The 20,477-nt window shown below is 52.3% G+C and overlaps 3 protein-coding genes across 18 annotated transcripts in view; all 3 read left to right on the top strand.

The window, feature by feature from the left end:
- Positions 1–3,996, top strand: part of Eef1d (eukaryotic translation elongation factor 1 delta) — a 15,125-nt gene extending 11,129 nt beyond the window's left edge. For 9 of the 16 annotated variants that reach the window (XM_021183193.1, XM_029469871.1, XM_021183192.1 and 6 more), the window contains 5 exons: positions 2,588–2,687; positions 2,767–2,867; positions 3,043–3,264; positions 3,554–3,748; positions 3,893–3,996. In XM_021183193.1, coding sequence (XP_021038852.1) covers positions 2,588–2,687; positions 2,767–2,867; positions 3,043–3,264; positions 3,554–3,748; positions 3,893–3,931 — 657 coding nt within the window. In that variant the 3' untranslated portion in view covers positions 3,932–3,996. Of the gene's footprint in view, positions 1–2,224; positions 2,282–2,587; positions 2,688–2,766; positions 2,868–3,042; positions 3,265–3,553; positions 3,749–3,892 lie in introns of all 16 variants that reach the window. The other 7 variants (XM_029469869.1, XM_029469870.1, XM_029469868.1 and 4 more) reach the window with 1 other exon arrangement.
- A 1,090-nt stretch (positions 3,997–5,086) lies between these two features.
- On the top strand, positions 5,087–8,818 carry Naprt (nicotinate phosphoribosyltransferase). Its single transcript, XM_021183313.2, has 13 exons — positions 5,087–5,574; positions 5,739–5,866; positions 5,952–6,034; positions 6,155–6,285; positions 6,371–6,486; positions 7,034–7,230; positions 7,305–7,445; positions 7,740–7,824; positions 7,923–8,003; positions 8,102–8,204; positions 8,283–8,437; positions 8,522–8,629; positions 8,718–8,818. Exons 1-13 carry the CDS (start codon positions 5,349–5,351, stop codon positions 8,778–8,780), a joined length of 1,617 nt encoding a protein of 538 aa, XP_021038972.1. The 5' UTR covers positions 5,087–5,348; the 3' UTR covers positions 8,781–8,818.
- A 2,248-nt stretch (positions 8,819–11,066) lies between these two features.
- Mroh6 (maestro heat like repeat family member 6) lies at positions 11,067–15,598 on the top strand. Its single transcript, XM_021182710.1, has 14 exons — positions 11,067–11,354; positions 11,595–11,747; positions 11,910–12,064; positions 12,662–12,779; positions 12,932–13,116; positions 13,204–13,341; positions 13,472–13,586; positions 13,671–13,814; positions 13,895–14,068; positions 14,295–14,462; positions 14,686–14,805; positions 14,979–15,081; positions 15,165–15,230; positions 15,366–15,598. The coding sequence occupies exons 1-14, from the start codon at positions 11,067–11,069 to the stop codon at positions 15,596–15,598; spliced, it is 2,160 nt and encodes a 719-aa protein (XP_021038369.1).
- The last annotated feature ends 4,879 nt before the right edge of the window (positions 15,599–20,477 follow it).

The following is a 20,477-nucleotide window of genomic DNA, read 5'->3' as shown; positions in this document are numbered from 1 at the left end:
GATCTTTAGTCTTTTAGAAAATGTGGGGATTTTTTTTTTAATATTTTATCTCGACTCCCCTTTTTTTTTTTTTTTTTTTTTTTTTGGTCTAAATTAGTGGTGTTTTTGCTAGTAACATTTCAAGAACCTTGCAGGTATACTTTGTCACAGAAATCTGTGCCATCGCAGGAGATGCCTCTGGGTGTTTTTGGTCCCATCACATTTCTTGGGTTCTGTCAAGATGACTATGGAAATTCATCTATGATATACCTGCTCTCTGACCTTCCACTCTTCCCAAGGCAGCCACTGCTGCCCTCCACAGTTCGCTCTCCTGACTTTTATCTTTTTCTTTGCTCTGTGAGGAACTACATATATTAAAGAATCTCCCCCAGCCATCTGGCCCTGGCTTCTTTCTGCTCCAGTTTTTTCCCCCTGAGTTTCTCTTCTTTCTCCCCTAAGTAGTAAAAAGAAAGCATGCTCCACCTTCCACATGTGGCTTAGAAATATCAGCTTCCTGGCCAGGTGTACAGTCACAGCCCTGGGGAAAGCTAAGGCTAGAGGACCGCCGCACGTTTGAGGTCTGCACTGTAGAAGGTGTTTTGAGAGGAAAGAAAAAAAATCTCAGTTGAAGATGTCATGTCCTAGAAACAGAGGGACTAAACTCCCTACAGTGCTTCCTGCCTTGTAAGGTCTGTGCCCACTGCCCTCTTCTTCACATCTTTAGGAATTTGTCCCAGCAGCATCCCACACAGCTAGTGACTTAAAGTGACACAAATCTGCCATCTTACAGTTCTGGGGGTCAGATCTTTAAAGGCATCTTGTAGAGCAGAACCAAGGTGCCCGTCCACAGGGTCCTTCAGAAGTCTGGAAGAAATCCGCTCCATCTTTTGTACCTGTCTGATCATCCCTGCCTCCCTTTGTCTGGTTCCTGCTGCTGTGCACAGAGCATCTAGAACTCAGTCTTCCTAACGCTGCAACCTTTAATACAGTTTATCATGGCCTGGTGACCTCTCCCAGCTGTAACATTGTTTAATTGCTACTTCATAACCGTAATTTTACTACTGTTATGAATCTAATGTAAAGCTTTGTTTTCTAATGGTCGTAGTTGTTCAACCCCATAAAGGGGTTAAGACCTACAGGTTGAGAATTACTGGTCTAGGGCCTTAGTTCATCTATTAAATCTGCCTTACTGTGTGAACTAACATGCTAAGCTTTGGAGAGTACAGCCATTTCTAGGGCACTATTCTATAGGTAGTCAAAAAGTGCATAGCCTTTTTAAAAGGCTGCGCACAAACACCTGACCCCTTCTTGGTCCTACCTGACTTCTGTTCTCATCCTACCATTCCCAAGTCCAAACTCGTGATCCCCGTGGTTTGGGGTAAAAGATTTGTGCACTTGGCCAGGCACATTGAGTTCAGCACCCCCAAAAGCTGGGTCAAGCTCAGCAGCCATTTCCTGTCTTGCCTCAGCTGGTCTGTCCCTTGCCAGGTTCTTTGTGTTGTTTAAGTCCTGCTGTAGAGTGGGAAAGCCCCCAGGTGTTTTGGAAATAGCCCTTGCTTTCCAGCCTAGCCTCCATTCACATATTCTAGTCTTTTGAACTTCGTGGCCTTGCTTGCAGAGAAACTAAAGGTAACTCCCGCTCTGCCAAATCATACCATAGGGCTCTGTTGTCATACCAAGTTAAAATAGGCGGCCATGGTAGCACACTCCTTTAATCCCAGCACTCGGGGAGGCAAAGGCAGGCAGTTCTCTGAGTTCAAGGCCAGCCTGATCTACAAGGAGTCCAGGACAGCCAGGACTATTATTTTTACACAGAGAAACCCTTGAAAAACCAAAACAAACGTGGTTATGTTTACTGTCAGCCCCAAATGCTGCCTTACTGAGTCACTAGGGTGAAGGCCCACGTAGCTCGTGTTTGGCAAAGGCCTGTGCTTGCTGTCTGTCTGTAGCCTCTTCTGTGGAGCAGATTCTGCCTGGCAGATACTAAGAGTGCTTGACTGCCCCCCCGAGGACATCCTAGCAGAGCCTGTTGGGCTAGGCAGGACTTGCATGTAACCTTCCTACCTATGAATGGAGCTAACATCTGAGAGCATGCAGCAGAAACCTGGGTTTCCTGCAAGGGGAGCCTGCCCTGTGCCTTCCTTCCTGAGCCTTCTGGGGCTGCCTCAGGAGCTGTCACAGGTGCTGGCACCACCTGCACACTCCTTCCTTCTAGCCCCTCAACTGCTTTCCCTCCTGTTTCTAGCTCAAGGTGATGCTGCCCAACTCCCCTGAGGCCCTGGGCCAGGCCACCCCTGGGACTGTAAGTCCTGTCCTGTTGCTCTCTCTGTTTGGCTCCCCTGTCCTATCCGTTCTGATTGGCTGAGATGGTCACAGTGTACAGGCATTCTCGAAGACAGCAGGTCTTCACTGCTCACCCTAAGCAGGAAGGGTGTCTGGTGGGCCCTTACCTTCTGGTCGCTTCTCCAGCATATCCTTCACCAAGTACCGCAGGGTACCCATTAAGACTGACTTTCAACTCAGTCTGGGCTCTGCTTCTGAGTGGCTGTCAGGGCATCCTAGAAGCAGGCTAAAGGACTAAGAGCAGCTGCTTCTTCCTCCCTAACAGAGCTCAGGCCCTGGAGCCTCCAGTGGACCTGGTGGAGACCACAGTGAGCTCATTGTGAGGATTACCAGTCTGGAAGTGGAGAACCAGAACCTTCGAGGCGGTGAGGGCTTGCGCCTGACAGGTGGGGCTCCAGCTCCACCCCCTACTATCTGACTGGTGTGTTTCTCTTGTGCCCACAGTGGTGCAAGATTTGCAGCAGGCCATTTCCAAGTTGGAGGCCCGGCTGAGCTCTCTGGAGAAGAGTTCACCTACTCCCCGAGCCACGGCCCCACAGACCCAAGTGAGTCTTCCCACTTGGGAAGGAACCTTGAACATGTCCTGGCTTCTGTCCCTACCTTCTGACTGTCCCAGGCAGTCTAAGATTGGAGGCTGTCTCCTGAGGGCTGGTTTTCCTGCAGTTAGCTGGAATTTAGAGGCCGGATGAGTCTCAGCCTTCCTCCCTCCCTCTGTGGCAGCATGTCTCTCCTATGCGTCAAGTGGAGCCCCCAACCAAGAAAGGAGCCACACCAGCAGAGGACGATGAGGACAATGACATTGACCTGTTCGGCAGTGACGAGGAGGAAGAAGATAAGGAGGCTGCCCGACTACGAGAGGAGAGGCTACGCCAGTATGCAGAGAAGAAGGCCAAGAAGCCCACACTGGTGGCCAAATCCTCCATCCTTTTGGATGTTAAACCTGTGAGTGGCGTGTAGGCCTCTGGGAGGCTAGGAACAGAACCTTATAGCTGGAGATGGAGGGTGGAGTGTTGAGTGGCCAGCCCACAGGCTCAGCCTCTGACACACCCTCCTGGGTCTTGGTGAGGTGTGTAAACCTGGGACTGTTTCTAAGGGCTCTATAAACAAAAAAAAAGGAAAAAAGAAAGTGTGTCCTATAGTTTAGAGGGTCATGGGTTTCTTCCCCTAGTGTTCTAGAGGTTTCTGAGGTGGCTCACTCAGACCCCCTCCCCCACCCCACATTCTCTCACAGTGGGATGATGAGACTGACATGGCCCAGCTAGAGACTTGTGTGCGTTCCATCCAATTGGACGGGCTGGTTTGGGGGGCCTCCAAGCTCGTGCCTGTTGGCTATGGTATCCGGAAGCTGCAGATCCAGTGTGTGGTGGAGGATGACAAAGTGGGCACCGACTTGCTCGAGGAGGAGATCACCAAGTTTGAGGAGCATGTAAGTGGACATGGGCACAGGGGTAGGGGAGACCGGGTGGGCCCGGGACACTGGCTCCTGCCACCCCACATCCACTGTGGAACATGAGCCTGCCCTAGGCGGCAGCCTGCTTGCAGCAGCAGCGCCCATTGTCTCCATCCACAGGTGCAGAGTGTCGACATCGCAGCTTTCAACAAGATCTGAATGCCCGAGAGTGTGTGGTTTCATGTGTGTGAGGACCTGCTGAGATTAAAGACTGAGACTCTGCACTCCGGCTCTTGTGTTACTTGGTGTACAGCACTCTGTGGGCTCTGGCTCATACTTGTCCCAGAAACAAAACAATCTATTAGGTCCACATTTGTCCACCGTGTCTCTCCTGTTCCTGCTGTTGTCACCATGTACACCTAGACCCAGTCTAGCACTCCTCTTCGCACTCCTTACCTCTGGAGGGACACATCCTCTTTATATATTCTGAGATGGTTAGAATATGGACAGCCAGCTGTACTGTATGGAATTTTGTCTGTCCGCTCCCCTAAAATCCCTTGTCAGTGCTTGGGTATTGGTGGTATTGGGACTATAGTGCTCGTGAAATCCTGTGAACATCTAATTTGAGAAGGTGTACCAAGTGTGGCTGATTCCTGTCAGTGTTGTTCATCATGGCCCTTAGTCACCAGGAAACAATGTAGCCCTCCCCCTCAAAAGTTTTAGACTTTCCTGTGGGACCTGAACAAAAAACTGTCTCCTGGGCAAGGATGACTTCGCGGTTAAGAGCACTATTCTGGAAGATGGGGCTCATTCCCAGCAACCACATGGAAACTTACAAACCAGCTGTAACTCCAGTTCCAGGATACCTGATACCCTCTTCTGGCCTCTGGCCATGCATATCTGCCTGCAGTACAAAAACACCTACACTTTTTTTTTTTTTTTTTGAGAATAAATTTTGCTGTATATCCTTGTCTGTTTAGAGAACCACCTGCCTCTGCCTTCCCAATGCTGGGGTTGACTTTACTACCACTCTCAGCATAAACTGTCCTAGGGCATTGATTCACTGCAAGCCTGGCTGCTGCCTTCCCAATGCTGGGGTTGACTTTACCACTCTCAGCATATACTGTCCTAGGAGATTGACTCACTACAAGCCTGGCTGCTGGCTTGAACAAACCATCCCCCTATGCCAGTGCTTGGGTTCCCACACACCTGAAAGGCAGCACTGACCTCTAGGGGGCTCTTGGCTTCCCATGATGCTGCTCGCAGCTGTAATGAAGCCCTGATTGCCCCTCCCTGGTCAAGGGGCAAGAGGCCAGGGTAAAGTACAACCTTTGCAAGCGCTCCCGCCTTTTTAAGTTTTAAGTTGTTTTGCCTTTGGTGCCAGTAGTTGAGTTCCAAAATCTAAGAACCATTCTGAGGGGCAAGCGGCTAGTTGGGAGTCCAGGAGACTGGAATGGGGGTGTGCCAGTCGCCTATCTTGCTGGTTTGAGTCCCTGCCACTACTAGCAGATTAGGCGGCTCGCTCCGCCCACTTCTGCCGGGAAAGGCCCTCCTTCCGTGTGAGTTGGTTCTCTGGACCAGTGCCGTAGGGGGTGGAGTAGGGCGCCATTAGTCCGGAGCCTGTGTACCCGGCGGTATGGAGATGGAACTGGACAGCGAGGGGCGCATGGTGGTGCGGCCGCTGCTCACCGACCTCTATCAGGCTACCATGGCGCTGGGCTACTGGCGTGCGGGCCGGGCGCGCGAAGCAGCCGAGTTCGAGCTCTTCTTCCGCCACTGCCCTTTCGGAGGCTCCTTCGCCCTTTCCGCTGGCTTGCAGGACTGTATGCGCTTTCTTCGCGCCTTCCGTCTGCAGGATGCAGGTAGTTCCGCGACCAGCACCCGTACTCCTCTGACTGGAAGAGAAACCCCGCTCCCTTACGAACGAATCTCCTGTACCCTCTCAATGTGCCCCTGACCTCTGAAGGGACTTGCACTTGCCTGGCAGAGTCCTTTCCCAGGCTACATGTGCTCTCTGTCGCTCCAGATGTGCAGTTCCTGGCTTCGGTACTACCCCCAGACACTGACCCTGCGTTCTTCGAGCACCTTCGAGCCCTTGATTGCTCTGGGGTGACCGTGCGGGCTCTGCCAGAGGGTTCCCTCGCCTTCCCTGGTGTGAGTGCCTTGTGAGCTGGGTGTGTTAGGAAGAGTGGGGGTGGCCCAGGAGGTTCCACTGTGGAGCTGATCACTCGCCCCACAGGTGCCGCTTCTGCAGGTGTCCGGGCCTCTTCTTCTGGTACAGCTGCTAGAGACTCCACTGCTGTGTCTGGTCAGCTACGCTAGGTGAGCAAGCGGAGTCCCTGAGAGGTACAGACAATAGAAGCACTGGGATTATCTAAGTCCTCCCACTGGGGTGGCTTTGTGACCCTCACCTGGGTTCTCATGACTTGTTACTCTCCACAGCCTTGTAGCCACCAATGCTGCTCGGCTGCGCTTGATTGCAGGGCCGGATAAGAAACTACTAGAGATGGGTTTGCGGCGAGCTCAGGGTCCCGACGGGGGCTTCACAGCCTCAATTTACAGCTACCTGGGTGGTGAGGCCTGGGAAAGGAATAGGTTGGGGAAGGGGAGGTTCCATCATATTCTGAGTCCCCTAAGCCTACCTGACTTCTCACCCAGGCTTTGACAGCAGCAGCAACACACTTGCTGGACAACTGAGAGGTGTACCGGTGGCAGGGACCCTGGCCCACTCCTTTGTCACTTCATTTTCGGGTAGTGAGGTACCCCCCGACCCGGTTAGTACTGTTTTGTTTTGTGTCAGGGTCCCATGGTTGAGCTTGAATTCCCAATCCTTGTGTTTCTGTCTCAGTGTGTGCTTCCATGTTGAGCCCATTTTACTCTAGAAGACAAGATCCTAAAACCAATTCTTTTCCCAGCTGGAGTGGGCTGGGCCCTAGGGTGAACTGGGCACTGCTACATATTCAGACTGGCAGATACTGCCCTGAGCACTTGATCTAAGGCTGCACTAGAAAGCTGACATGGAATGGCGTCACCTTTGTCCCGAGGCCATGGCATACTGGCCACTCCAGGGCTTTCCAGTGAACTTTAGAACCATCTTTTTTTTTTTTTTTAAAGATTTATTTATTTATTATATGTAAGTACACTGTAGCTGCCTTCAGACACTCCAGAAGAGGGAGTCAGATCTCGTTAAGGATGGTTGTGAGCCACCATGTGGTTGCTGGGATTTGAACTCCGGACCTTTGGAAGAGCAGTCGGGTGCTCTTACCCACTGAGCCATCTCACCTGCCCCTAGAACCATCTTTTACTGATCTCTTTCTACAGATGTTGGCTCCAGCTTCTAGTGAGGGCCCCACAGTGGACCTGCCTGCCAGGGTAAATTTGTGGCTGAAGCGTGTGTGCCTCTACTTGGGGCTAGAGGAGCAGGAGCCACACCCAGGGGAGCGCGCAGCATTTGTGGCCTATGCTCTGGCCTTTCCCCGGGCTTTCCAGGGCCTGCTAGATTCCTACAGTGTACGCAGGTGAGCTGTGAGCACTCTATCGGGGTGGCCTCAGTAGAGCAACTGAGCCCCTGACCCCCTTGTTTTACATGCAGGAGTGGCCTTCCTAACTTCCTGGCAGTAGCCCTGGCACTGGGAGAGCTTGGCTACAGAGCAGTGGGTGTGAGGCTGGACAGCGGTGACCTGCTTCAGCAGGCTAAGGAGATCCGTGGCATCTTTCGAACTGCTGGTGCCCAGTGAGTTTCCCATGAGGGGCATGGCGTGCCTGCTAGAAACTTTCTGTGAGAGTGAGTCCCAGAGAGATGGAACTCTCGACAAGAAAGGTCTCTCCTATAGTGAGACCATGGACCTATTTCAGGGGCAACTGAGAAAACTCCAGAAGGGAGGGAGGAGTAGGATAGGACCACTAGGGGGCCCCTAAGCCACGGGTGGGTAAAGGCATGGCTAATAGGGACAGAAGGAGCAAGGAAAGAGGACACCGTAAATCATGAGTGCCTAAGGGTTGCTGCCTAGGAATCCGTTACATACAGGTTCCAGATGCCCTGGCTAGAGTCTGTTCCCATTGCAGTCAGCAACAACATTGACGAGAGTGAGCTGATGAGGCTAGCCCAGAAGGTAAGAGTGGAAGAGGGACAGGTGGCGGATCATCTAGATGGCCCTGGCACCCTACAGGTGGCAGTGTGGCTCAGTGTCACTGTCACTTCTCCCCACAGGGCAGTGAGGTGAATGTCATTGGCATTGGCACCAGTGTGGTCACTTGTCCCAAACAGCCTTCTATGGGCTGTGTCTACAAGGTAAAGACACTGTTTGGTCCCAGGTGGGACAGAGTCTGGAAGACCATGGGGGCAGTAGGGGACAGGGGTGTAGCTATCTAAACACCCTGTCATTTCAGCTGGTGTCTGTAGGAGGCCAGCCTCGAATCAAGCTGACAGAGGACCCTGAGAAGCAAACACTGCCAGGGAGCAAGGCTGCCTTCCGGTTCCTAGGCCCCGATGGTGATTTCCCACTCTCCCTCATTTATCCTTCTTCAGGTCTCCCGTCCTTCTTTGACATGTTTCTTGCCTCTTACATAGGGTCTTTGCTACTGGACCTACTGCAGTTAGCAGAAGAGCCCCCGCCCAAGGCTGGGCAGGAACTGAGGGTTTGGCCTCGGGGGACCCAGGAGCCCTGCACTGTGAAGCCAGCCCAAGTGGAGCCATTGCTGCGGCTCTACCTGCAACAGGGACAGGTGACTGCTGCAGCCCTCACCTGTGCCTTCACTTCAGCTGCACTCTGATCCGAAGCCAGTATCTCTATCTTCTCTTCCTCGCAGCTGTGTGAGCCACTGCCATCTCTGGATGAGTCCAGACGCTTTGCCCAGCAGTCCCTGAGCCGCCTCCGCCCTGCACATAAGCAGCTGCAGAACCCTGCAGTCTATCTGGTAGGCCTATGGGTGGCCTGCCCTGTGTGTCCTGTGTGCCCCCTGCTTCCCAGCTCCAGATGCCCATATCCCCTTCCTCTTTCTGCAGGTCGCACTGTCGGAGAAGCTTCAGGCACTGGTGGACAGTCTGAGTGCTCGAGGTCCCCTGTGAAAAAAGTCATAAATAACACGGCTCTGTTCCCACCACTTGTCAGCCATGTGTCGTTAGTTCACACATTTCTGCTACTCACTTGGGACTTCCAGGGCTGGGCTGGAGGCGCAGACCCAGTGAATGGAAAAAAAGAAATACGAAGGAAAGGAGAGGGCATGACTGCCCCTTGGTAGGGTGGAGGAGTTTATTATAGATAGATAGGAGAGCATAGCCAGGGGCAGACACATCTGGAAGTCATGGCCCTGAACCACATGGGGAGGGGGGAGGGGAGAGCACAGAAAATATGGCATCCAGGAGGCCAAAGTTACAAAAGGAGAGCCAGTGACCCAAATACCTGGAGTATATAGGGAACAGTCTCTGGGGGAAGGGCAGCCCAGCCCCTGGGCTGGAGAGTTCCGGGTAGAGGGTGGGATATGCCAGCCATACCCTGTATGAGGTAGAGACTGGAGGATGCTTAGAGATCTGGAGGACAGGTCTGCTTTGATATGTTAAGTAGGCAACTCCTTTGCTAGCTCTGGGTTGAAACTTAACACCCAGCATGTGGGAAGGTAGCCACAGGGCTGGGCTGTGGGAACGCGGTCTAATGGAACCACAAGAGCCACAAGAAGGAGGGAGGATTTATCTTTATCTGTGTTTTGAGGATGTTGTTATGAAAGCCCTCACCTACTACTAGAAGCAGATAGGGAGGTTCAGAGGTTGAGATGGGGTGTCAGAGTCTAATCATAGCCCCAGGCGCTTGTATCTGCTAAGGGCAATGTGCCTACGTCAGGCGTCCCAAGCCAGCCAGCCCGGCCTGATCTATCATGTTATAGGCCTTGGAGGTGGGGGTGGGAGGTCTCAGTTTCTGATCCAGTAACCGAGGAAAGAGGAGGAGATTTAAAAAGCTGAGGATCCAAGGAGCTGCCTCAGTGAGGGCTAGAGCTGTCTGGGTACAGCAAGCTAGGTAAGACTCAGGAAGAATTGCTCCAGAGACAATTGGAGTGTCTTAGGCACCCTACCATTGTTGTAAAGAGACCGCATGACCATGGCGACCAACTCTTGGCAAAGAAAGCATTTAATTGGAGGCTTTCCTATGGTTTCAGAGGTTAGTCCACGATCAATGATCATCATGGTGGGGACAATGGTGGCATACATGCAGGCACGGTAATGGTGACATAGGGGAGAGTTCTACATTCTGAAAGAGACCCTAGCCTTGGCATGTGCTTTTGAAATCTCAAAGCCCACCCCTGTGACACACTTCCTTCAAGAAGGCCACACCTCCCGATCCTAATCTTAGAATAACACCACTCCCTGGTGACTAAGCATTCAAATGCATGCGCCTATGGGAGCCATTCTTATTCAAGCTACCACAGGATGTTCATGGCTTGGTGGGAGGCAGAGTTGGGGCTTGGGTAGCCTGAGGTATAGGAGCTGAAGAGCGTGAATGCCCACTGCTTGGAATACTTCCCCATGTACTTCCGCCTGGAGTAGTCGGTCAGACTAGTTCATCCAGCTTCCCTGGCTTAGCGCTGGGCAGTGCCTATAGTGTGGTTGGGTGGAGAGTGGGGATTTAGGGTAGAGGTTGGGCCAGCCCTGGGGAGCATGAACATGGAAAGGAAGACAACCCGGCGAACAGTATACATACACACTGCCTACACAGACACAGGGAAGGCAGTCTCAGAGAAGGAGGGGCTGGACAGACAGGGCATGAGACATACCACCTCGGGACTGGCAAGGATGCAGAGGAGCCCGCATCAACAATAGTGGGCACTTGCAAATGTACTTAGGAGGCATCACCAGCCTCACCTCATTTGCTGCACACCCCAACTGTTTCAAGTTCAGGAAGGATGACAGTACCTGACCACGCCCGTTCCTAGGATATTTGGCTATGTGGTCTAGCCCAGCCCTTGACCCTACTGGGACTTCCTCAGAATGATCTAAAACTGCCCTGGACCCCTCCCCCAGGCAAGAGGGGGGCGGGCAGTTGGGTTAAAACCTTTCTCTCCTCCACGATAGTCCATGATCTCCATGGACACTGGTGGGCAGGGCCAGACTATGCAGTGGCCATGTCCCACTTGGCTCCAGCAGCCTGGGCAGACATCCTTCACAAACCCATGCTAGGATATCTCTGTGATTGAACAGCCAATCACTGGCACATGCTCAGACTCGCATGTACCTACGTCTATGCCCACGCCACCACGCCTGTCTGTAGGCCCGCCTGTGGGCCCGCCCGGGGCCTGATTCTAGGTCAGGTCTGGACACAACTTCACTGGAAGAGTGGTGGCAGGTGCCGCTGGTAGGAACACTATGGCTGGGGGTGTGTGGGGTCGGGGCCGGGACGGCCCTGTGGGCTCCCTAACTCTGACAGCTCTAGCGGAAGGAATCCGGGCTAGCCAGGGGCAGCCTGTGGGACCCTCTTCTACAGGCCCTCAGGCTGATCCCCAGGAGCTTGGGCCCGAGCCTGAGCCCTATATTCAAACACTCACCCCTGCCTTTGAGGCCCAGCCTGGGAATGAAGTGGTTGCCCCCACAGCTGGTAGTGAGATTTATTCCCCACGCAATGCCCAGGAGCCAGCCCCCGAGAGGCCGTACCAGGTGAGTAAGAGGGCAGATGCTGAATGATGCAAAGTTTGGCTGTTCACTTGGGCGCTAGAAAGACAAGAAGTACGTGGGGGGGGGGGGCATTGAGGAGTCCTGAGGGTAAACGGATGGAAAAGATCATACGGGAGGAAGGTTTGTCGCCATCTGAGGGATGGGAAGACTGGGGGACTAGGGAGGATAGTTGAGATCGGCTTGGGGACTTCAGAAACTCCACGTTTCATTCTTCCATCATAGGCTTCCCAGTATTCCTGGGAGGAAGGAACCCTTGCAGACCTTGCGTTGTATACAGCTGCCTGTCTGGAGGAGGCTGGCTATGCCGGGACCCAGGCAACAGCGCTCACTCTGTCCTCAGCCCTGGAAGCCCGGGGGCAGCGGCTGGAGGACCAGGTTAGCATCCCCATCCAGAGAATCCTGCGAGCCTCCCTTCAACCTCGACCACACTCCCCCCTAAAGGCTGCCCTTACTGAGTGTAGGGAGGTGCGGTGCTGGCAAGAGTTTCCTTTTGAGGTCCTGGGGCTCTAACTACTGACTTTTGTTCCTTTTACCCAGGTCCACGGTCTGGTGCGTGGGCTGCTGGCACAGGTGCCTAGCCTGGCAGAGGGGAGACCCCGGAGGGCAGCCCTACGGGTGCTGAGCGCACTGGCTCTGGAGCATGCGCAGGACGTGGTGTGTGCGCTGCTACCCAGTTCGCTACCCCCGGACCGGTAACCCTCCCCGCCCAGCCGCGCTGCGCTGCCCCACGCGGCTTCCTTCCCCCTTCCCGCTTGATTGCTTGGTCATAGGATCTGGTTCCTGCAGCACCGGGCAGTAAGGGAATAGGGCCCCGGAAATCCCTTCCCCTCGACTTTTGCTGGTGTTGCGAACCATACCTGGGTTTAGTTTAACTCTTATACTCTTCTCTCTCTCTCTTCTCCTTTCCTTCCACCCCCTGCTTTTTTACCTGAAGAAGTGGGCGGCTTAAGTAAGCACGGTGGCTTGATCACCTAGAAACCTCTGGCTCTTCCGGTCATTTATCCCAATATTTATTTTTGGTTAATTCTTTACAATAATTTAAAAAATTAAAAAAAAATGTTAGGTCTGTTTCCCAGTAGCTGACACAACAGGACTCACAGTGTAGTCCAGAGGGCTGCTGATCTCTGGGGCTGGCTCTGTTGTCGGCTGCGTTTGTTTTCTCTGGGATATGGGATGGTGGAAGGGTAAAGGACGGTTTGCTTCTGGAGCCTTTTCCTAGAGGTCGCCGTGGTGGGCTTTCCTGAGGATTCTTTGTAACTCCTCTTCACTACATGGGCCCTCACCCCCAGGGCAGCCTCTGAGCTGTGGCGAAGCCTAAGCCGAAATCAGCGAGTAAACGGGCAGGTGTTGGTGCAACTGCTGTGGGCACTGAAGGGCGTGGCGGCTCCTGAGTCTGAGGCCCTGGCAGTAAGTGGCTTCAGCAAGAGCCATCAGGGGGCGTGGCCTACACTTAGGGGCGTGGTCTGGCCACAAGCAGCCAAAGAGTACACTTGTCTGGGATATCCTGTACACATCCAAAAATTGTCAGAATTCCAAGGGTGGGCTCACTTGATCTACAGGCCACTCGCGCTCTTGGAGAGATGTTGGCCGTCTCTGGCTGCGTGGGAGCCACTCGAGGCTTCTACCCTCACCTGCTGTTAGCACTGGTCACACAGCTGCATGAGCTGGCTCAAGGTGCTCATTCCCCCGACAGCCCTAAGGTTTGGGAGCCTTCCCACCGAGGGCCACCTCACAGCCACGCCAGGTGAGAGAAGGTACTCTGGGATAGGTGAGCGGTGGGACAGGCCTCCCTTGCCCTCACTGCCCACTGCACAACTGTTCGCACCTCCAGCTGCACAGTGGAGGCCTTAAAGGCCCTGCTCACAGGGGATGGTGGTCGAATGGTAGTCACATGTATGGAGCAAGCAGGAGGCTGGAGGAGACTGGTAGGAGCCCACACACACCTGGAGGGTGTCCTGCTGCTGGCCAGGTGAGGAGGCATCCCAGGACAGTACAACAGGAGAAGGCTCCCTGCTAGCCAGGTGCGATGGTGGCATGGGGGAGGGGGTGGGGATGAGCCCTTCCAAGCGGAAGAAGAACTCCCCTTTCCCCTACTTCAGTGCCATGGTGGCGCATGCTGATCACCATCTCCGAGGCCTTTTTGCAGACTTGCTCCCTCGGCTACGAAGTGCCAACAACCCGCAACGCCTCACCGCTATGGCCTTCTTTACTGGGGTGAGCCTGCTTCCCAGAACAGTAGTGAGTGGTGACTTCCTGCTCAGACACAGAGATATGCTGACTCTGTGCCCCTTTGCTTAGCTGTTACAGAGTCAGTCCACTGCACGGCTCTTACGTGAGGAAGTCATCCTGGAGCGCCTTCGAACTTGGCAGGGTGACCCAGAGCCCACCGTGCGCTGGCTAGGCCTACTTGGTCTTGGCAACCTTGCAATGAATCGTGGGAAGGTGCCGACCTGGAAGATGCTGGGAGAGGTGGACGCTAGGTAGCGTCTGGAAAGGTCCAGCCACAAGTCCTGTCTTTACAGATAAGGCATGTGAACATGTTGCTGCCAGTACTCCTAAGAGCACTGGGCGAAGGTGACGTGCGGCTCGTGGGCGCTGCGCTTGGCGCGCTGCGGAGACTACTGCTGCAGCCCGGAGCACCCGTGAGACTCCTCAGCTCCGAGCTGCGACCACGCCTCCCACCGCTACTGGACGATGTGAGCAAAATCCTGCCCTGTGGTCCCACTGCATCCCCATTGGAATTGTCCACAGACACTCACTCCTACCCACAGGCTCTGCCTGTGTTCCCCGCCCAGTTGCCTGCGGACCTGCCACCAGATTAAGGCCTAATCTGCAGCCCTGATCAGGCCTCGTCCCTCCTTACTCTGCACGGATCTCTCCCACTCTTGCTTCCTTGAGCTCTGACTTTATTTTCCCACGAAGGCTCGGGACTCAGTCCGCGCTTCGGCAGTGGGACTCCTTGGAACACTGGTGCGGCGGGGCCAGCGGGGGCTCCGGCTGGGGCTTCGGGGACCCCTGCGGAAACTGGTGCTGCAGAGTCTGGTGCCCCTGTTGCTGCGCCTACATGACTCGAGTCAGGACGCTGCTGAGGTCAGTCTTCTGTCCCATATCTGACTCATCCAATACCTTTCCTACCTCGTGGCCTCTCTGAAGGTTTCAGGCTAGCGACAAGAATCTCAAAGGACCTTTAGGTCCAGGTCGTCGCTTGGGCACCTCACCCTGAGCTCTGCCAACCTTTTCTGGCCACCTTCCCTTTCTTTCCACCACTTGCCATCTCCTGGACACCCAACCCTGCTTGCTTCCTCCATTCCAGAGCTCAGAGTGGACACTAGCCCGCTGCGATCAGGCCCTTCGATGGGGCCTGCTGGAGGAGATGGTAACTGTGGCTCACTACGACAGCCCTGAGGCTCTCAGCCGCGTCTGCCACCGCCTGGTTAGTAGAGAAAGCACCAAGGTATAGCTCGCTTGCCCTAGGAGTCTGTAGTCCACTCTCCCTCAAAACAAAGTCTCTACCTGAGCTAGACATGACCACTGGTCCACACAATCTTTGTTCATGTTACCTGCTCCATGGTACTTCCATCCTGTCACAAGCATTTGTGTTCCTAGGTTCAGCGATATCCAAGCCATGTTCAATACTTCCTGAGTCAGACCCAAGGTTACCTGCGGAGCCCACAGGATACCTTGCGTAGGGCAGCCACTGTGCTAATAGGTGAGGCCAACTTACCCACTTAGGGCTCTGAGAGCTGGGCCAACCTTTTCTAGGGCTGGGCCAGACCTCTCAATTTTGTACAGGTTTCCTGGTCTATCATACGAGGCCCAAAGGAATCAGTCAGGACCTGTTGGACTCTCTGTTCCAGGGTGAGAACCAGATCTAACATGGGGTAGAGTGCTGGAGAGGTGGAGGGTTCTGGGGAGGAGTCAACAGGACAGAATGGGCGAGGGTGAACCCCGGGCGCCTTTTTCCCACGCAGCCTGAGTTGCCCCTTTGTGTAGACCTAGGACAGCTGCAGGGCGACCCGGAGTCTGCGGTTTCCTCGGCAGCGCACGTGTCTGCCCAGCAGGTGGCGCTGCTTGCCCGGGCGCAGGTCCAGACACGCAGCCCCAACCTCTTCCGCTTCATCCGCCGCCACCATTCATACCCTCCAAGGCCCCATCCACTCTATGACGATAGTCCGTTCCTCCGTCGCAGCCTTGCAGGCCGATGGAGCTGCCTTGAACCTCATTGAGCCAGGCCCGGTATCCAGATTTGTGGGCGCTATCAACGCTGTCGCCAGCCCCCACTATAGCAGATCTGCAGAAGAGGCCTTGCTGAAGGGTCGCTGTGGGCCTGGTGCTGGCCACTGGTGCCCCTCGCCCTGTAACTATTTCGTATGGGCCCACGACGTGAAAACTGCATTGCGGATGGCACATTCTACCTCAAGTGCCTTTTATAGTCTTGGTCTATTTATTCTTTGCCAGGCCAGTCTGTCCACTCTCTAGAGTGTGCCCTTCCTAGGACTCAGTCAGCCAGAGTCCTATCTGTCATGGTCTTCCTAGTTACATCAGTAATCCAGCCCTCCTGGTTCATCCTACCTCTATTCCCTGTCCTTTGGATAATCAATCCATTTCCTATCCCCACTCTTGTCAGAGCCCACTCAGAGAATGGTGTTTTCTAGAAGGTATCTCTAACATCCGTTCATGCTGGAGAGCCCAAGCCAGGATTGCACCCCTGGGTTGAAGTATGGAAGGAAGCACTCCACACCCACGAGACTGTGAATGGGTATGTCATTACCCAACGCCTTGTCCAGGGCTTTACTGGGATGGCATAGCTGGATAGACAGGAAGAGTCGGCCACAGGGGTGACCCCACCCCTCCAGGCACTGGCAGAGGCAGCTTCCTCCACACAGAATGGTTACCATGGCTTCAGGGAGGCCTGCTCACAAACACAGGGTATGCACCATGTGGTGATGAGTGGGGGGGGGTGTGCTGTTTCCCCCACACTGGGGTCTCTTGGGGACAAGCATGGGGTTCCGTCTTACATTTGCTTCCTAGCACCTACATGGAAGGTATTTAAAATCAGCATGACGACATGGCAGGGCTTGAACGTCTGGCTGAGAAACTGGTTGTGATGAGCTGGGCCTGGCACAAGGTCTAGCTTGGCTGGAGATGAGCACACCAGTATGCAGCAAGACCAAAGTCAGGCTAGGGCGATGGATGATGGCCCAGTGATTCAGGGCACCTGTCTGGCTTGCAGAGGACAGGATTCTACTCCGTGCATCCACATGGTGGCTAGCAACTCTGTAACTCCAGTTCTAGGAGCCTGAGGCCCTCTTTTGGCTTCCACAGGTAGTACATGCATGTGGTGCATAGACATTTAGGCAAAATACCCATACGCATAAAATAAAAATACTCCCTCCCTGCCTTTTAAGGGCTAATATCAGCCTGAGGGCAGGACTCAAATTCCAGTAGCTTAGGGCAAACGCTCGTTAGGGCCTCAATGGGTTCACCTTACGGCAGAGAAACTGCCAAAAGCTGTGTACCACAACCGCCCAGCCCAAGATGCAGTCATAACCCTAACAGGACCAGAGGTGGTGGCACAGCTGAGACAGGATCATAAATTCAAGCCAGCCTGGGCAATTTGGTGAGACCTTGTGTGGTAGTTTGTATAAGCTTGGCTCAGGGAGTGGCACTATTAGGAGGTGTGGCCTTGTTGGAGGAAGTGTGACACTGTAGGGGTGAGCTCTGAGACCCTACTCCTAGCTGCTTGAAAACAGTCTGCTCCTGGCTTTCGTTGGATGAAGATGTAGAACTTTCAGCACCATGCCTGCCTGGGTACTGCCATGCTTCCTGCCTTGATGATAATGAATTGAACCTCAGAACCTACCTGTAAGGCAACCTCAATTAAATGTTGTCTTTTATAAGAGTTCCTGGTCACGGTGTCTCTTCATGACAGTAAAACCCTAAGACAGAAGTTGGCACCAGGGACCATTGCTGTGATAGGCCCGAGCACGATTTTGTTTGGAGAAATAGGGATTTTGGTTTGGGAACTAGTGGAATGCTTAAAGCAGGGTTTAATGGACCATCCTAGGAGAAATATGGAAGATGTTCGTGCTGAGGACGATTTAACTGTGCAGACCTGGCTTGATAGATTTTAATGGAGAAGAATGTTAGTATATGGCCTAGAAACTGTTTTTGAGATATTTTGGTAAAAAATGTGGCAGTTTTTGTCATTTTCTGAAGAGTCTGCCTGAGGCTAAGGTGAAGAGGTTTTAAATAATTGCATTGACGAAGAAAGTCTCAAAACAGACTGGTATAAAATCTGTTTCATGGCTACTATTGTTCACTCTTTTTTTGTTGTTGCTGTCTTTTGTTTGTTTTTCGAGACAGGGTTTCTCTATGTAGCCCTGGCTGTCCTGAACTCACTCTGTAGACCAGGCTGGCCTCGAACTCAGAAATCCACCTGCCTCTGCCTCCAGAGTGCTGGGATTAAAGGCGTGTGCCACCCCTGTCCCGCCCAGGATTCAGTTCTATTTCACTTCCTGCTACATCTTTATTACTTGAACAATACATTTTATATTTTTCCTTTCTCAGTTTGCTCCTTTTCATTAAGACACTCTTCATAACAGCGAATCTGGGTCCTGTTAGGTGTAATTACCTGGATTGTTTTCATTTGGACTTTTAATGTGGAATGAGCTACAATCTAGAAATGGAGGGCGCAACTGTGATCCAGATCTTGAGACCAGGAGACACAGGGATTTTGATCTGGAATTTGAGGCACAGTGGCCATGAAAAATGTAGTATTGATAATTTAATAAACCCTGGCGCAGGGTTGCTACCCGCCTCAATGGTTTGTGTTCATGAATGAAAGGCACACACAGAGCCTTTACATTTTAATATGCCTCAAACAGCACAATAGCTGGGCGACTGCCTAACCTTCATGTTGTTAGAATCTACTCGGCCAATTATTCCAAGTTACTACTTAATAACTTCTGTGTTTCACCATGGCTGCTCTAGACCCAACTGAGCAGCCCTCTGGGCCACGTTCTCTTGGTCCCTTTACATGGCAGCTCTGCCTCTCTGTCCTGCAGGTCTCTGGCATGACTTCCCTCCTCCCTGCCTTCTTTTTGAGATCCCAAGCTCAGGAAAATCTAAAACCCCTCCTCTTTCTCTTCTCCCCTGCTATTGGCTGCTGGCATCTTTATTTACCAACCAGAACTAATGGGGGTTGTGTGGAGGGGGGGAGGGCTGCAGGGGGGGGGCGGGGGGAGTAGGTTCCCAGAAGCTAGTGCAGACCTTCTCTGCAAACAGTTTTGGAGAACACAATTAGCTTAAGAATACAAGCAGTTACAGAAAAGCTTTGGCCCCTGGCCTTTAATCTCTCAGCATTCAGGAGACAGAGCCATGCAGATCTCTGAGTTACAGGTCAATCTACAGAGCACGTACCAGGACAGCCAAGCTTAGACAGTGAGTGAGTTGGGAAACAGAAAGCTGGAGATAATGTCATAGAACAAGGGGATCCCTTGTTCCAGCCCCAGCAAGCAGCAGAACTCAACAGCTTTGGCTTTAGAGTCAAAAATAAAACAAAACAAGGGACTACTGGGGCAATTGCTGCTGGAGCTGAGAAATTAGCGGTAATTAAGAGACCAGCATCACTGAGGCGAAATCTTCTGGGAAGTTTTCTGAGAGCAGAAAGAAGTGTTCTAGAGGTGGCCAAAGTTGTACCTCATGCTGGTAGCCAGACTTGGTAATGTATAAGAATCACCCAGGTGGTACTGGTTTTGAAGGCGTGAATATGGAGAGCAGCTGAGGCTGGGCACTGTGAGCTGCCAGGGAAGGCCATTGGTGAAGGTGCAGCCTCAGTTGCAGTTGATGGCCCAGGCCTTAAGGGGTGGTGCAAAAAAACTGAGGCTTGGCACCATAAAGTGAGCCTGTGAAAGGCTCTTGGTGAAACCTGATTGCAGTGAAAAATCCCAGTGTGTTGGAGATGCCAGTGCCATGGGATGACCACCAGGAACAGCAGCAGCAGTGGAGTGGAGTCAACCAGAGCCTAGAGTGCTACAGAGGGCAGAGCTGGAGAAGTGACCCAAGCCCTTTTGAGAAGCCTGGAAGATTATGTGTGAATTCCAGACATTGGAACAAGAAGCTGTAATGTTGAAGTTGCCTTGGAGATCCCAAGATGTTAGAGATGCCAGAGCCATGAGATACTTGTCACAGAAAGTTGCTAATAGGGAGGAGAACCAATCCAGAATTGAATTGTGTTATAGACAACAGAGCTAAAAGAAGTTTTACATCAGCCATGGAGATTCAGACTTTAGAGTTTGCCCAGCTACTTTTGGAACAATAATGTATATCCTGTGCCATGATATGTTGAAAATATGTAATCTGCTTATTGATTATAATTTTTAGGGATTGCAGTTAAGAGATTGCATGACTCTCAGAAGAGACTTTGAACTTTGGATTAAAAAAAAAAAAGATATATTATGTATACAGTGCTCTGCCTGCATGTATGCCTTCAAGCCAGAAGAGGGTACCAGATCTCATTATAGATGGTATGAGCCACCATGTGGTTGCTAGGAATTGAACTCAGAACCTCTAATAAAAGAGCAGCCAGTGCTCTTAACCTCTGAGCCATCTCTCCAGCCTGAACTTTGGACTTTTAAACATTGCTGAAAACTGTGATAGATTATGGAGAGTTTGACATTGGACTGGGTACACCCCTGAAGGAATAGGACAAAGTAAATGAATAGATTGACTAAAATAAACTTTTCCTACTTTATAGCATAGATGATGAAATTATACAGTAAAAGGAATTATGTACTGGTGTTTGCTATTCATAAAAAAGACTGGTTCAGATATTTTCTGTTTGACTGGAGTCCTTTAAAACTGCATTATTGAGAGCAATGTATAGATTCAACACAATTTCCATCAAATATAGAGTGACATTCTATTAGAAATAGTAATTCAAAATTCACATGTAAGCACAAAAAAAACACCCAAATAGCTTGAGGAATTTTTTTTTTCTTTTTTTGGATTTTCGAGACAGGGTTTCTCTGTATAGCCCTGGCTGTCCTGGAACTCACTTTGTAGACCAGGCTGGCCTCGAACTCAGAAATCCACCTGCCTCTG

This window comes from Mus caroli, chromosome 15 (assembly GCF_900094665.2).
Source record: "Mus caroli chromosome 15, CAROLI_EIJ_v1.1, whole genome shotgun sequence".
Classification (NCBI taxonomy): Eukaryota; Metazoa; Chordata; class Mammalia; order Rodentia; family Muridae; genus Mus; species Mus caroli.
The sequence above is the reverse complement of the archived record's forward strand: the minus strand, read 5'-3'. Positions and strand labels throughout refer to the sequence as shown.

What these genes read in the sequence shown, in the direction of transcription:
- Naprt (XM_021183313.2), top strand. Translation starts at nt 5,349, where the DNA reads ATGGAGATGGAACTGGACAGCGAGGGGCGCATGGTGGTGCGGCCGCTG. An exon ending in TCTACCTGCAACAGGGACAG is followed by an intron (nt 8,438 to 8,521) that starts GTGACTGCTGCA and finishes TCTTCCTCGCAG; the next exon opens with CTGTGTGAGCCACTGCCATC. An exon ending in AGAACCCTGCAGTCTATCTG is followed by an intron (nt 8,630 to 8,717) that starts GTAGGCCTATGG and finishes CTCTTTCTGCAG; the next exon opens with GTCGCACTGTCGGAGAAGCT.
- Mroh6 (XM_021182710.1), top strand. Translation starts at nt 11,067, where the DNA reads ATGGCTGGGGGTGTGTGGGGTCGGGGCCGGGACGGCCCTGTGGGCTCC. An exon ending in TCCCACCGCTACTGGACGAT is followed by an intron (nt 14,069 to 14,294) that starts GTGAGCAAAATC and finishes TTTCCCACGAAG; the next exon opens with GCTCGGGACTCAGTCCGCGC. An exon ending in GGCAGCCACTGTGCTAATAG is followed by an intron (nt 15,082 to 15,164) that starts GTGAGGCCAACT and finishes AATTTTGTACAG; the next exon opens with GTTTCCTGGTCTATCATACG.